Below are 14,360 nucleotides of genomic sequence, written 5' to 3'. Positions count from 1 at the left end.
TAGATAAAGATGGTCAAGGAAACAGGAAAATTAGGAAGGAAAAGGTGTTTGTGAACTGGTCTGGTGGCAGCTTCAGTCAGTGGCCTCGAAAAAACAAAGCTCTCAGTGACAAAGTCCTTGGCTTATGCTTCATCAGACATTTGAAGTAACTCACTTAGCTCAAAGGCCACCTATCGAACAGCTACATGAAAACTGCGTGTGCAGAAGAGGTGATATTCCTAAGGAAACAGAACTGTCTTAAAAATACTGAGCCACTTTCAGAGGTCACTGAATGAAGGATAGAAAATCTACTTGCTTAAACTGCAGGTGTTTGCCAGCTTGCTCTATTAACAGCACCGTATGAAATCCTGAAACCATTAGTTTCATATTAAGAGTTTCAAATGCAATTTTCTGCGAAATGTTCCTTCACAGAACACACCAAAATTAGAAAACATGGTTTCAATAAGAAACTGATCTTCAACGAACTGGAAATCTTCAGTTTGGTACAACTAACTTGGTATCTAAGAAACGGAAGGTCAAGTTTCATTAACAGAGGAAGGGACCTTATAAAGATACTAGATAATTTTTAGGAATTCAACTGTTTTTCTTCAATAAGAACAACCTCTGAAACTTTACTAGCAAGATGCTAGTACAGAAAACACCAAGTGCCCCCCACCCATCTGATGACGCACAAGTTTTTCTACTTGGTTCCTGAGACCTCAACTAGCGGCGGCTCTCTTAACCCTACAGGGAAGACAACATATGGCTTATCAGCCATGGAACCTCTTCTGGTCCTCATGCCTCTGCCCCAAACCCACAAGCTAATCAATTTTTAACAGTGAAATATTTTAGCGGTATCTTTATAAAGGTAGTTCCAGTTTGCATTTTGTTTTCTTCCTTCCTACAGCAGAACTATGCTGAAAGCTTTTAGAGTCGGCCTGGAAAACTCAACCTGTCCTTCACTGGTTTGCAGCATTCACTACAAATAAATTCACAAGGAGAAGTGGTTATCGTTACGGTCACTGCAAAGACTTGCATCTTAACAACTCAAATCTTAGCCGGAGACCAACTTGAGACATGTAAAAGCAAAACCACTATGGTTAATAATAGATCAAAGTCTGCTCAAATGATGTATTCTGATGTCACCTGCAGTTATAAGAGCCTTATTTCACAGGCCAATCCCACGGCTAATAACCATTAATAAGGCAGTTTCCAGCGAGATACAGTTCGGTTACAACACAACAGTACTAGAAGTATTTCTATAAAGTTTGAAATGTTTTTAATATGTACATTCTTAGTAAATATTAAAGTAGTGCTCTTCTCTTGCACTTTTTTTCTTTAGACTTCTAAAAGGGCAGCAGAAATACAGTTTTCATCCCCCTCCGAACCAATGCACAGGTTGTTACCTTTGTAACACGCACATACGAATTCTGTACATCTTTCCCTCCCCACAAAAGAAAACTATGCCATGACTACCCAATTACACATCATCACAAGTTTAAATTACGCATACAAATAATTCCAGAGTATTTTTAAAAAAACAACATATCGGATTTATGAAACCATTCCATGCATTCAACAACAAATAAAAGAAAAAAAAAATTGTTAAATTTCTTTAAATAGCATTTTTCTCTACCCAAGTACCAAAGTCTGGATTCAGTGTATCATTAAAAATAACCATTGCTTGACTCATAGAAACATGACAATACATAGATAACCACGTTTCTATTTATAGACAACACGCCATACTACCTCTTTAATGAAATGTCAAATAAAGCAAGGTTTGCTTTCTAAGACATTGAAACTGCACATTAAGAAAACAGTAAGAGGTGCTGCTAAAATGGGTAACATTTTGAAAGGAAGGCTATGTATTTATACGCTCCTGCTTCGGAATAGCAGTTAATCAGCAGGGTTCCTGTGTTGGTAGCTAGTTTCTTTTTTCCAGAATGACAAACTTTCCAATAGCTACAGCTTAATAACCCCAAAATACCACCAATTTTATCCCAAAGAGATGAAAAGAATAAATTTATGCAGTGAAAACTCTTGGGGGCAGTCACCCTCATTGCATAAATGCTTCATTTCCCCCCCCCCCCCCCCTACAAGAAAGGCCCATAGCTCAACATACAAGTTAGAAACACATTTTGGACATACATTACAAACCTGAATTGAAAGTAAAATTCTTTTACTTTTGCCAAGAAAAGGATAAGTAAAATTAAAATATTATTTACATGCATATAACTCTGTTTTGTAACATCCCATTTGAGTGTCTGCCTTAACATACTCCTTGAAAACTGTACTTCGGTTCTAAATTTAGCTCACATGAATCCTGCCTGACAGGCATCGGTCCCAGGCATCATTCGCTCCCCGTAAATAAATCAGTACTGTCAATATGCTCAATTTATTTTGACATCATTTTAGAGCGTCACATGTTCCTGATATACAGGGATTAATACCTGTGCAAATTAGTATCCATTTATTAGGAAAGTTGTCCATTAGCAAGGTGCATCTTCAGTACAATTAAAGCCAGCTTGCTGCGTTAACTGTTCTTGCCCTGTAATCCTGTTGAACTGCACTTACGTACAGTAGAACAGTGAAAGATTGTTGATCAGTACCATGTGCCGCAGCTGTTAACAATTCCATTTGTGCCACAAAACCAAATCATTTACAAAACATGTTGGCTCTTTAACAGTTTTACCAGGTGATGGTAATTACCATCCTTATCAAACAATTTTTTTTGTAAAGACTATTTACAGTGTACATGGCTGAGCATGCACCTTACAGACAAACACATCTGTCAGTTTGATACCACATAATTACACAGTGCCTGAAAATGACAACACATCTTAAACACCATTTTAATTAACAGTTTCAAGCGGGAAATGTTCTTTAATTTTTTATTTTTATTTTATTTTATTTTTTTTACAACTGCTATACTTGCATGAATGTTTATTTTATTTTTTATAAAAACACTAACTCCTGTCCAGAAGTCTAGACACATTCTACATACTACAGGTTAAGGCAGTAAAAAAAATGTGTTCCTGATAACTGGTCTTGACAATGTCAATTAAAGCTGTCTGAAGCCACTCCAGTTCTCCAACAAATCACTGAAATCCCATATAATTTGTTGGGTGAAAAAAGTTCACCTTGTTTTCTTCGGAGTTTTAGTGACAGAGAACAAAACAGAATTGGGTATGGCAAATTAGAGAGTGTTAAGGGAAGGGAACATTTGATTTCAATTCACTGTATGAGCTTAGAAGTTAAAGGGGTGCAATTTTAGATGGGAGTCTGAATCAACCAAGAACTGTAGGGAATGAAGCAGAAAAACCAATTTTATGCACATTACTGCATTCTTAAAAATATATTGTTATCTTCAGCAATTCAAGTAAGGTAATAGACATTATCAAAAATAACTTCATGAACCATACTTAAGTTTCAAATCACATTCTCAAACTTTTAACCCAAAGCAGTTTTATTGTGTTAACTTCATATAATAAACCATGAAGGTCTGACTGTACAAATGGTTAATGATTTGCACTTGATTCCTGTAATAGCTAGCAGACTTGCTAACCAACGTACTGTAAAGATATGGCAGATTACGTGTTTTATCAAAGCACTTTGATTTAGGCATGAAACAAATTCAAATGGTTGACATTCTGTGCTTCTACTGCATCACTTAAAAGAGAGGCAAGAAACACCCATTATTATACAGACAAATATTTTACAGAAAACCCTTCCTTGAAATCAACCTTTTATCCGCAGCTGTAGATGAGAGTATAATCTGTTGTAAACAGGGCACTGTGTTGTAAAACCAGTTTTGTTTTTTTATTTTAAGATCTCTCTCCAAAAGTTGGAAAAACAGACTCTTCAGAATGTCTTTCAAATATAGCATGTTCTGTTTTCTATATCATAAAGTTACTTTCCTTTGATTCCTTTTTTAAAGATGTTTGTGTTCACAGCAGTTCTGTTTTTAAAAATTGTTTGAAACTTATATAAAATTCTGTACATGTTCACAAATTATTGCATAAACAGCATAATCTTCATGACAGTATTCAGCAACACATGTCCATCTCAGGAAGTTCACGTTTCCCTTCTTGCTTTTTTCTTCTTTTTAACTTGTTTGGGGGATTCCCAGCTTTCTTCAGACTTTGCTAAAAACAAAGCATAACTACAGAGTTACAACTGAGGAAGTTTACACAGAACTGACTCTTAAAATCCTAAAGAGTACATTCCATAACACCATGAAGCTGTTCTTCAGCCAGCACAATTTTTGCAGACCTCCCGTTTACCTGTTTGTAACGAATAGACTAATCTGAAGTGCCTCTAAAACAAAGTTTGATAATTTCAACCTATTTTTCTTACACCATAAATAAAGTCATTCATTTTTGTTAATATAACAGCCAACAGCTGATAATGACCTCATTGCAGATAACTGGAAATAATATACTTGTACATAGGTTACATTTTTTGTTCACTTGTATCAGATTACACCATTTTTAACCACTGAGTTACACTTACACATCAAAAGATTAATTTTTAAAATAATGAACTACATAAAGATGTAGTTACATGGCATCCAGAATTGAATAAAGAATCGCTATGCTATTTGAATAAATAGAATTGGCCTTAAAACGTGCTGGCTGCCAAAGGCAGTAAGTCAGGTAAAATATTTTATGAGATATTCTCCCATTTTCCAAGGTGGGAATTAGTCACCAAAGCCTTTTTATTTTAGAACCAGAACAAAAAAAAGTTAATTGATATATTAACTACATAGTTACGGCATGGGACTCCCATCCTGATGGGGAAGAGTACATTCAAATGTCTGTTAAGGTCTTGACAAGGACAAATGTTTTCAGTCATTCAAGCACATGAAGCTTGTTATTCCTCACAGTGAAAGGACAGTTGCCAAAATACTATCATTTAGCTTTCATTTAAATAAGATCCCTCAATGAAATACAGAAGCATCTGATGTGCTACTCTGCATCCAAACCACATGGCAAAGCATTCTGACTGTACATGCTCTATGGAAAAAAAAACACCACACTGAATTCAGATAAAATCGTACCAAAATACTTACTCTGTGGAGGAGGCACACTGTTTTGCTTAATATTGGGACTAGAAACATCTGTCTCTTGCAGCATCTGTGGCACTTGGGAAGCGATCTTGTCAGAATCGCTCTCTGATACAATTACAGATGGCTCAGTAGAAACAGCAAGTGAAGGAGCCTCCTCAGGCTATTTGAAAAAAATAGGAAAAAAAAATTCCAAGAGTTCACTAAATCATATAACAGTAAGACATTCTTATACAGTTATTTTGGAACCATACTTAGCAGGTGCTGGGAAGATGGCACTGAAAAATTAAGCCAAAAAAACCTGCTAAAATTGTATTCAAAGCCACAAGACTGTGACTGCCATCTAGTGCCAAAACTTTTTAGTTGCATACAATCAAAGTAGCCACGTAAACTAATTCATCTTAACAAACACATAACATGCAGAGAAAGAGAATACAATCTGAAAGTCACTAAAATCTGAAAACGATTTTAGAATATGCATTCAGAATAGGTGGAAGACAATGACACATACGCATTTTGTTTCAAGGTAAAATGGCAAACTGATTTGGTCAAAATCTACAACTCAAAAAAGCTTTTATATGGTTCAGAAAGCATTTGCAGTTGTTCCTACCATGTGCTCGACTTAGTAGTTGCTCACATTCTGTGCTTACATTAGAACAGGTATTTGTGAGAGTAGTCAAAACTATTTCAGTGGAAACTACTGTAGGATGAACAACCAGGTGAAAGATAGTTTTAGTGTCTTCCAATTATCTGCTATATTTTGAAGATTCCCACTACAGAGATGAACTGTAACTGTAGCCTACTATGTAGCACTTACTAGAATGAAAGTACAGTAAAACACAAGTTGTAATGCAAGTAAAAAAAATTTAGTAGGAAAGTCAGAACAAAAAAAGAACTGTATGATCCCATAGCAGGCAACCTACTGACAAAAGGCTTTAGGTAAGAGTACACTGGAAAAACAGGGCATCAGTCAAGAAACAAACCCAAAACTTTAGGATGTTATTTAGAATTCATGGCTGTAGTTGTCCTACAGTGGCAAGGATGTGAAACTAACAGAACCTAACAGTGATGTCTACATCCATCCCGTGATGCAGATGTACACAGGTCCTAGGTTATAAGTTACCAGCTTGTACTGTTGCCATCACTAATGTAAGCATCTCACAAAAATTTAGTCAAAACATACAATAAGGCAATATACATTTTAAAGCCATATAATACTGAGCAAGAAAATAAACAGTTTTAATTAGAAAAAACATAAATTAAAGTAGAAGTTCTCTATTATGGGTAGAGAACTTTCCTGTGTTCTTACACAACTGAAATAAGTTTAATAAGAGAACTACTGGCATTATAATTAACATCACACTGCAAGTATGACAATTTTTTTTAATACTGTCTATGCTGATAAAATGAACTCCCATATTGCAGGGCTTCCAGGCTTTGCCAATTCTAATGTTGTCTAATTGTTGGCAACAACTAGCTACACAAGAACATTAACCTCAACAAAAATCAACGTTGCCTCAAACAGAAAGAGGACTCAGGAGAGTTCTTAGTTGTGCAAGGTAACCAATTCAGTTTGCTGGCATCACTCACAGTTTTTTTTAGGACAGGGTCACTCTCCATCCACATGTAAAAACTTGATGAAGATTTAAACATACATTCTAGTACAATTGTAAAATACAATTCCTGTACCTAAAGGTGGGCTACAAAAAAAGCTGGGGAGGGACTCTCTCCAGCACTGTAGCGATAGGACAAGGGAGAATGGCTTTAAACTAAAATAAAGGGCAGATTTAGATTAGTGATTCAGAAGAAAGTCTTCACTCAGAGGGTGGTGAGGCACTCAAATTTAATTTTTTCCTCATATTTGTTTTCATGTTTCAGAACATTTGCTTAAGACTCAATTACCTAGCTTGGAAACTTAGGTCATCCCTTTCAGGCATCAGTTGCAGACCATTTCTAAAATGTTTTGGGACAGCCAATTCAGTATCAGAAAATATTTTGTACACGTGAAATTACAGTAAAGCCAAACCCGATAGCAAAGAGGCTTGGAAAAACAACTGATAAGCTATCTGCATTGTCAGATGTAACTATTCACAAATTTCCCTTTATGTTCACCAAGTTCAACTAACTTTCAGGGAATGTCAATAACAGTTTTTTTTTTTTTCTCCTTTTCTTTTCTTTTGCCTCCACAACAAGTTTAATACAATATTTGATCTTGTTTCACAAAACTGCCACTGGCTGCAACGCAGCTATGTATAGGCACAACCTATACAAACACAACGAACTTAAAACTCACAGCAACAGGATTGCTCCAGTCTAAAAAATAATAACGCATAGTATAGGTCAACATCTGAGCTGGTGAATCAAGCAGAATAGTTGATACCAACCTCGAATAAAAGTTGAAGTAAATCTAAACTGAATAATCATAGTAAAAGCTATACTTTGATGCAGAATATTTATAATATTCTAAAACATGCCTGAATCTGTTTTTCACAGCATGTTCTCAATATACAGTTTCTGTACTTTGGTGACCTGTAGCTTCTTGTGGAAGATTCCATTCTATTATTTTCATTGAATTTTTTTCTTTATGCAACCTTGTTATAACCTTGCTATCTTTATGTAACAAATGTTTAGTTATTGAAGTAAATTCTTCAATTCTAAGGTACTGTCTCACTGATATTGTTCATACTTTATGGAACAAAATCAACACCATTAGAAATATTAAATATTTTACTTCTCAAAGTGTGATGCTTGTAGGACATTATCTAAAGAACCTATTTTGGAGAAAGACCAAATAGAACCTGTATTTTCTATAGTACTTGTTTCAACTGAGAACTGAAATGAATGGTCAGTTTGTGAATTGGTTCAATAACATCAAAATATAGTAAGTCAGTAACTCTTCATTCAGTTGCAATGAAACAGTAAGATATGCTAAGATATTAGTCTTGCACTCTTACCTATTTATTCTTAGGTTTCCAGATCTCAAAGTTTTAGAATTTATATATTCAAACAACAAAAAAATCCACAAACTTGGTCATGATAAAGATGATTAACAATTTAGCAAATGCTGCTTTTTTTTAATTTTTTTTTTTTTTTTTTTTTTTTAAAAGAGTGGATGCCCTTTTTAAAAACTCATAACCGGCCTGTATCTAAAATTCAACCTCTTGATCACCTTCAAATTAAACATAACCTGAAGTATATCCCTACTGTAACACTACCATACACAAGTAATGTTTCAGTACATCTTGAGCATTTAAAAATGACAATTATTACTTAAACACAGTTTTATAACCCTACCTTAGCTGGTTCACTAGTACTTATGGTCTTCAGAGAAAAAGCTATTTCCTGCTGTGGTTGAGCTTTTGAGGTATCCTCTTGAAATTCCTCTCCAGCTTCTCTATCCAGTTCTTCAGTGTCCTACAAAATTGAGGAAACAATTAGGAGCCTGTATGTGCAGTAAAGTTCCAACTGTTTCTCCCTGCGCATCAGTTTAGTTGCCATGATTATCTCCTATAACTAAGAAAACCTAAAAAAAAAGATTAAAGTGGTTGGCTAATATTTGCTTAATACGTGGAAGTTTCAGGTATTAACTTGTATAGCTTTCTTTCATGTATTATGCTTTAACAATATTTTGCAACTCAGTGTAGTTTGCAGTGATATCCATAAAATAAACATATCTATGTACAAACTGAAAACATTTCCTAAGTTTCCAAGAGTCTCAACCTTTACTCCTTAAGCACTGATGTTGAACACTTTTTCTTTTACATGAGAAATTACAGTATTCAAATTTATTTAAAGCACTAAGGTGAACAGTAACTAGAACACAAATCTCCAGTTTTAAGCTGGAAGTACCTTCTCAAAACATTCCTTCCTTCCTTATTTCCCCTGAAACCTTGTGAAAAATGTAGTCAAAGCCTGTTGACTCCTAACAGGTAAGAATATATCCTGTCTTACATTTAGCTCTGATGGTAGCTTCTGCTGCCTGAAGTCAACAAACACGACGTGAACACTTAGATTATACTGTTTAAATTATACTTCTCATCAATGAACACATTCAACTTTCAGAGTTTAAATATATAAATTTTAAATGACTTTGAAGAAGAACTAGCAAGTTAAATCACTAAACTTACTATTCTATCTTGAAGATCCATGCAAAACAATGAAAATGCTGTTAACCATTTCATACTAATCATGACTTATGTCTAGAGTTATTGCAGATACCAGAACATCACTGATTTCAACTCATAGGAAAGCTTCCTACTATCCTTTTTATTTTTAACCTCAAAAGAAATGTTGCAAATTGACACAAATCAACCATCTCTACTTACACAATATTAAAGCAACTCTACTTGACAGTAATTTTATCTTTTACAATTAAAAAAAGCAGCAAATCCAAAGTAATTATGACTGAAGTAATGCTTTCCTCCTCCTCCTTTATGAATGTCTGTCACCACAGGCAGAAGCAGGATGTATTCTGAGTATGAGCTGTCAAAAGATTTTTTTCCTATTTAGAAAGTACTTGTTTTCATCTATTCAAATATGTTCCAATTGCCAAGTGGAATCTGATTTTGCCTTTTTTTTTCCTTTTTACAACAAATGTGTTTCAATGTAATTTTTCAAAAAGAATTTAAAAATATCACATGCAACTCCAGCCATCCTCAGTTTGCAAACAGTATCCATCTCATTCAAATCTGACTCACATAGGATAGCTGTACTTGTGGAGTTAAAGTCGTAGATACTTAATATTTCACATAAACTACAGAAGAACTTTAGAAAACCACTATATCCTAGTAGAACTGCACTTCTAGAACACCTAGAAAGGGACTTTCAATTTCTCTTGTTCTCCTAGGTAGCTATGCACACAAGGCAGCTGTCTTTCGAAACAGGAACAGAGAGCTTCCCACGCAGAGGAAAGTCCCTGTAGAAGCATCCCTATGGTACAGAATCTTGCTTTGAAAGAAAATATTTCAAAGTTAAGTATTTTCTATATATTTCATGCTTTCCAGAAATCCAGCAGAACCACTCTATATTCAATCAGAGAATCATTTAAAATAAAGGAAATATTAATAAGGGAATCCTTCATACATTTACCTCAACTTGTAAAAACAGTAGTGGACCTTACAATAAAGAAATGAATTTTACCTGTCCCCAAAATAATTTTGCTTAAGTCACAAAAGTAAGTCGATTCTGTGAATTCCTCATAAATTTATTTTCAGACAATCCAGATCTTGCTCCATTTACCTGTGAAGGAGAGTTAGCTTCTTCACCCTGCTTCTTCTTTTTCTTCTTCTTTTTCTTGGACTTCCCACTTGTTGAACTCTGAAGAATTGGCTCTGCTTTTTCTCTTTCATTATCTGAAGCCTTAAATATGGAAATATAAGATATTAAACATTTAAGATGGCAATGAAACACGCTTCCTCTAAACTAAACATAAAATACTAACTATCAGGGATTTAATGGCATATAAAAGGAAGTGAACACAATCTTATCTGTTCAGTTCACTTTGGAAAGGCTATGTTCTTTACACACACTCTGGAAACAAAGTACAGGAGTTGGGAAATGAAAAACACAGACAATGTACACAGAAACGTTGCTTTTTGCACACACAAATATTGTTGAGTAGTGTTTATGAGGAGAGATCCAAATCCTCTGTTAGTACACAATAAAAGATAATACCTTAAAGTATGGTGAAACAAGATCTGACATGGAGCTAACAGGCTTCTGTTTTCCCCTATAACAACATCCAGCACCACATGTTAACAAAATGCTGCTGCTCTTATCAGCATAAAGGAAATGAGAGATTACCTTAATCATCACCCTTAAGTTACTTTAAGAAATGGCAGCGGTAAGGGCAAAGTCTTGGAGCTAAAGGGGAAAATATCACCTTTTACCTTCTGAACATCAGATAACGCCTCTTCAGGTTGTGGAACGGAAACAACTTTTTCTTCATCTACCCAGTTTCCCCATTCTTCTGCAGGGGCATTCCAATCAGAGCTAGGATCAGCAGAAGAAAGTCCATCTACAAAAATCGAAGAGATTTTCAGGAATGTCACCTGACTTTACAGGTACTCTTTAACAGTTGAAAAATGAAAATAATTACTATGCAGAAAGCCACCTTTGATACCAAGATACAAACAGGTGTTTCCTGTATTTCTGAAAAATGTAAATACCTTAATGATAAGATGAAGACTTTGGTAAGTAATGAGTCAGTTTTAATTATTTTACAAAGCAATAGGATTACAAACTAGTCACAGCAGCAGCTAGCCACATGCAATTGCTTTGGGATACTTTTATGAACTATGTAAAGAGCAACAAAGTTAAGGGTTGTTCTTCATCTCAAGTCTTTTTCCTGGTTTGTGAAGACATTAGGATGAACTGTGAATAATACTGATGCTTACTAAGGATCCTTTACAAGTGCCATATCTGAGAAATGTAAATCTCATTGAGCCAGAAGTCATCCTGTAACACAGACATTCTTTAATACTGTGTTTTTCCCAAGCTTTCAAGTCCCTACTCTATTTTGCTAGTATTGTCCTTTTGCAATGGCATGTGTTTATGCTGTGATAGGGAATGACAGTGTCAATTACATAAAAGTTAAAAATGCTAGAAGGGAAGCCCTACAGTTTAGCAGAAACTTACAGCAAGTCGATTTCACAAGGTGTTCAATTTTAAAAGATGATATAAACACAAAGTGAAAGACTACCAAAAATATATATTTTTTTTTTTACCCTTTGCCTATGCCAAATCAATTATTGTGCAAACTTGCTCTGCCAACCATGGCAGAATTCAATTTAAACATTTAAAAACTTATGCCCAAAGGAAAAGCAATGATAAAGCCAATTATATTTACTAGCAAACACTGTGTTTTACTAGTACACAAGAATTTTAAGATTACCTAGAAAACTTTTTCATCTCTTGCCTTCTTGTAAAAATATTACCTCAACTTACATGGTATATTACATATATATTACATACTTTAAACATTATACACTAGAATTAACTGATTTGAAAAAAAAAAAAGACTACTGTGTAACACTCAATAAGCTTATTATCTACTGCCCTGTCACTAGTTCCTTTAAAAAAAATTCCATCCTTCTAAATAGGAAATTCATAGCATTTGCACATACAGTTAATTCCCATGCACTGAACCTGTTATATCAGTAAGGTGTATCTGCATATCACTTAAGGGAAGTTCAAGCCTATTTCCCCCTTCTCATAGATACCAAGTAATGGAGGTACAGTAATGAAAAAAATGACTCGATTAACAGAAGCTGTAGATACAGACATTTTATGCTCAGAAATGTGAATAAATTATGCTCTTATAATGGAAAACTGATCAATTCCAAACCATTAACCGAAAATGTGCTTCCCTTATTCTTAAGCCAGATAAAAGACAAAATAATTTTTATATAAACTGGTATTAGAATGATCATGACAAAAAATGATGGAGTCAATGACTGTATCAGTCCATTCTAATCCTGCAGTCATTAAATACGACATTGTTCTTAAAAGGTAATATGTACAACAGCCTTGCTGGTCACTTTGTTGACCAAGTTTTTAAGCCAATGAGCTAATGAAACTACATTGTTTATTTCAGAAAAAAACATCTTTATTCAGTCAAATGTAAGAATATCAACTACAAGGCAATTCAAAAAGTGGACTTAAGGCTGTAAGCTTTCTTCACAGGTACAGTTTCACTGGTAGGTATTTAGGTAAGTCACTACACTACTACTAACTATACTACAGCCCTTATTTAGGTTTTTGACTGTGGTAAGAACTACAAGTATATTCTGAAACCAGCAAGGAGGGGAAAGGGGAAAATAAACACCAAGCTTACTACAACTCCCAAGTAACTTCACTGATCTCTAGCCTGCATATGCTTTTCATATACACACAAAATTCCCTAGTGCTTGCTAAACAAGGAAGTAAGACTGAATATAGGAGTCTTAATGTCATGTTTTCAGTAAGATACAAACATGTAAAGGCAAACTCAGTTACTCAGATACAATCTACTAATACCAACATAACTTCTGCAGACTTGCAGTAGATTTTTTATCATTTGTAGTAAATTAAGACTGTTTTAATTATCTTTTTTTTTTTTTTAGCAAAAGTCAGAACTACACTAAAATGCATGAGCTTTCACTTCTGTGTTTCAATACCAAGTGTTTTGCCTAAGAAACAGTTATCATCATTCACCAAAAATATTTTTTCCTGCTTTCCTCAAACTGATACTTATCTTTACAGAAGCGAAACATTTCAGTTTTTGTCTTCATATGCTCACAACTGGTTAATGCAAATAGCTCAAATAATTATGCTTTAAAGTGATGGTAATTGCAATTTTTGTTAATGAACATTTTAGAGGAACATACTTAACCCAGACCATTCGTCATCAACAGGGGGTTGAGCGTGACTTAAATCCCACTGAAAATCGGAAGTACCAGCCTGAGAAACTGGCTCACTATTGGATCCTGAAAGGGAATAAATGAAATTGTATTTGTAAGTTACAAGCTTCCTCAGTTTTCTTAGGTAAAGAAATTCAAAACAAAATAGCAATGGCCCAAGGAAAAAAAAAAAAAAAATAAATATCTGGTTCTAAAGACTGCACAGTACAGGAAAACTACCAACCTCTTCAAAGTGAGGTTTATTCAGAAAATAAGGGAACTGAAAAAGGAAGACAAAGTTAACAGTAGAATATGAAAAAATAAAGGTAATGCAGATTAACAACATTCCACAAGACTTACAGCAGTCTCCTCTAATTGGAAAACAATGAAAATTTATGGGTGATAAAATTATTCACCATGTGCAAGTAAAAACTCTTACACTTATCAGCTTAGAAGACTACTAGAAAGAAACTTGATTATATCACAGATATAACAATTTATTTACTACTAAGTGAATTTTATGCTCGTCATTTAGACTCAGCACACAATCAAGCAGAAATCTTATTGATTTAGCTTTTGATTATCATTTTAAAAGTTACTTTGTTGCATTATTTGAGCATAACAACAACAACAACCAGTTCAAGTAAAAAGTTCCAGGAACATAAAAGCAGCATGATGAACAGTAAAGCCTAATTCCAGCTATGATAGTAAAAAGTGTTAGACATCTAACATCATTATTTTAAGAAAAATAAGGCATCAGCAAAGAGAAAATTTCACAAAAAACTTCAAAAGGCTCATTTGTGGGACTGAAAGAAATCAACATACTGCTTTATGAGACGTTTCTGAAAAGAAGTTTAACTAGGACCATAGATAGCTAACTGGTTCTCCCTTATTTATAAATGCCTCTGCAAAAAACATCTCTCAAATGACAGGAA

At 34.4% G+C, this 14,360-nt stretch overlaps 1 protein-coding gene across 1 annotated transcript in view; it reads right to left on the bottom strand.

The window, feature by feature from the left end:
- Positions 1–2,859: 2,859 nt before the first annotated feature.
- The window catches only part of MTDH (metadherin), a 31,193-nt gene continuing 19,692 nt past the window's right edge, over positions 2,860–14,360 (bottom strand). The window contains exons 8-13 of the mRNA XM_084282122.1: positions 13,414–13,512; positions 10,936–11,063; positions 10,286–10,405; positions 8,342–8,461; positions 5,054–5,210; positions 2,860–4,127 (exon numbers count right to left, since the gene is read on the bottom strand). Coding sequence (XP_084138248.1) covers positions 4,057–4,127; positions 5,054–5,210; positions 8,342–8,461; positions 10,286–10,405; positions 10,936–11,063; positions 13,414–13,512 — 695 coding nt within the window. The 3' untranslated portion in view covers positions 2,860–4,056. The remainder of the gene's footprint in view (positions 4,128–5,053; positions 5,211–8,341; positions 8,462–10,285; positions 10,406–10,935; positions 11,064–13,413; positions 13,513–14,360) is intronic.

The sequence above is a fragment of the Netta rufina genome (assembly GCF_964035555.1).
Source record: "Netta rufina genome assembly, chromosome: 2".
Classification (NCBI taxonomy): Eukaryota; Metazoa; Chordata; class Aves; order Anseriformes; family Anatidae; genus Netta; species Netta rufina.
This window is presented reverse-complemented; position numbering and strand designations above follow the sequence as displayed.